The sequence below is a fragment of the Juglans regia genome, chromosome 1 (assembly GCF_001411555.2).
Source record: "Juglans regia cultivar Chandler chromosome 1, Walnut 2.0, whole genome shotgun sequence".
Classification (NCBI taxonomy): Eukaryota; Viridiplantae; Streptophyta; class Magnoliopsida; order Fagales; family Juglandaceae; genus Juglans; species Juglans regia.
In genome coordinates this window covers 21,129,837-21,131,849 of record NC_049901.1, presented here as the reverse complement: position 1 = coordinate 21,131,849, position 2,013 = coordinate 21,129,837, and the positions used below count along the sequence as shown (strand labels likewise).

Sequence of the window (2,013 nt, the reverse complement as noted above, 5' to 3'; positions counted from 1 at the left end):
ACTTGATGTTTCTATCTCTATTATGTCCAATACTTAGGTCGCATTTGGATGTTGAGATAATCTCATATGATCTAAGTTGATTTGTAAATAGTAATATTTTGTGAGTCTCATTGAGATATGTTTGAATATAAATAGGTTGGTGCTCAAATTCTTATAATAACTTGAAGGAATCTTAATTCCTCCGTTGGGATATTCTAAAATATTATTCACTTTGTATTTATTAGTAGCTTGTGTCAACAAGAATCTGACTTTAAAGAAAATATTGAAAATTAAAATTATTAATTTCCACTTTAATGTGTGTATATAAATATATATATATAATGGATATCTATTCTCTATAGATAAATGGACAATTGCTACGTTTCTCTTGGCACTTGAATGGACAAAAATTTCCTTTAGGGTGTGGTCTTAGAGCTGCAGCACTTCTTTTTTTTTAATCAAAATATACTTCCTTCATTGATAACAAGAATCAGTCTTTACAATATTTTTCCTTAAGTCTATCATTTACAATTTCTATTGGACTATCCTCTATCCACACTGTCTCATCAGAAAAATTAAGTGCTAACTTTGTTAGTTTGTGTGCTATACTTTTTGCTTCTCTATATACAAACCATATACCCCAGTTCAACCTCCCATACATTACTCTCCTCACATCATCTATAATACTCTCATACTCAGCCCCTATCCCCTCCCCACTATTTGTAGCATTCACTATTAACTTTGAATCCCCTTCCAACATCACCTCTGATAGCCCCAATTCAGTACATAATATTGCAGCCCTCCTTAAACCCAAAGCTTCAGCCACACTCAAATTTCTATTATGAACAAAACTAGAGTAGAGGCAAGCAAGTAACTCACCATTTGAATCCCTAACAGCCACTACAATTCCCACCTATTATTTTTGGCATCCACAACAGCATCTCAATTTGCTTTCACTACCATTTCCTCTGGTTTTTCCCATTTAATAACACTTCTATCCACATTCCCTTGCATCTGAGTTTTCTGTAGTTGGTCCTGGGAAAGCTTGAACTCCCTTAGTCCCTGGGTTGCAGCAGAAATAAGATTCCTCGAGTGATAAAATTTCTTTTCAAATAATAGTAAATTTCTTCTCATCCATATCTTCCTCATAATACAAGCTACCACCTCCACCTTCTCTTCTTTGATAAATGCATTTAGTTTCACCCACAAATCCATAAACTCATAATCTGAACTGTACCATTTGTTCACTGGACTGTCGTTCTCTACCCAAACATCTGAGGCAGCTGGGCAACTCCACACAACATGCATAATTGTCTCGGGTTCCCTCTCACAAATTGGACAGCAATCAGACTCAGTGATTTGCTTCTTATATAGGTTTTGTTTTGTTGGTAGCACGTTATGAGTTGCCTTCCACAGGAAGTGCTTCACCACATTTTGAACATTTAAACCCCATATCAACTTCCACACATTTCCTGCATTATTTCCATTTGAAGTTTCCCTTTTCCTCTTCCTCATTTTTTCTCATTCTAGAAGATAGACACTCTTTATCAAGAACTTACCATCCTTAGAGCACCCCCACATCTATCTGTCCATTGTTCCCCATCTACTCAAAGGGATACAATAGATAGTTTCAGCTTCCTCACCATTGAAAGTGTCAAATATCAGGTCCTTCTTCCACACGCCAGCTTCAGTGTCAATAAGTTACTGCAACTTTGAATCAGCAGACAGATTTTTAATGGCAGATTGCACACAGTGAGAAGTTTGAGTTGGCAACCACTTATCCCTCCAAATATGAATTTTGCTTCCATCTCCCACTCCCCACAGCAGCCCCTCTTTCACTAACCCCATAGATGACCACTAGCTTCTCCATATAAAGGAAGGCCCACACCCCAATTTAGCGTCAACTATCCCCCACCTTTTTAAAATACTTCTCTTTCATTACCTTAGCCACTATGGAATCAGGTTGCTTCAGTTTTCTCCAGCACTGCTTTGCAAGCATTGCCTCGTTAAAACACTCTAAATCTCAGAAGCCCA

General features: G+C 37.2%; 1 protein-coding gene across 1 annotated transcript; it reads right to left on the bottom strand.

The window, feature by feature from the left end:
* Window positions 1–921: 921 nt before the first annotated feature.
* On the bottom strand, window positions 922–1,494 carry LOC118348488. The gene has a single exon (XM_035690286.1). It carries the CDS (start codon window positions 1,492–1,494, stop codon window positions 922–924), a length of 573 nt encoding a protein of 190 aa, XP_035546179.1.
* Window positions 1,495–2,013: the final 519 nt, after the last annotated feature.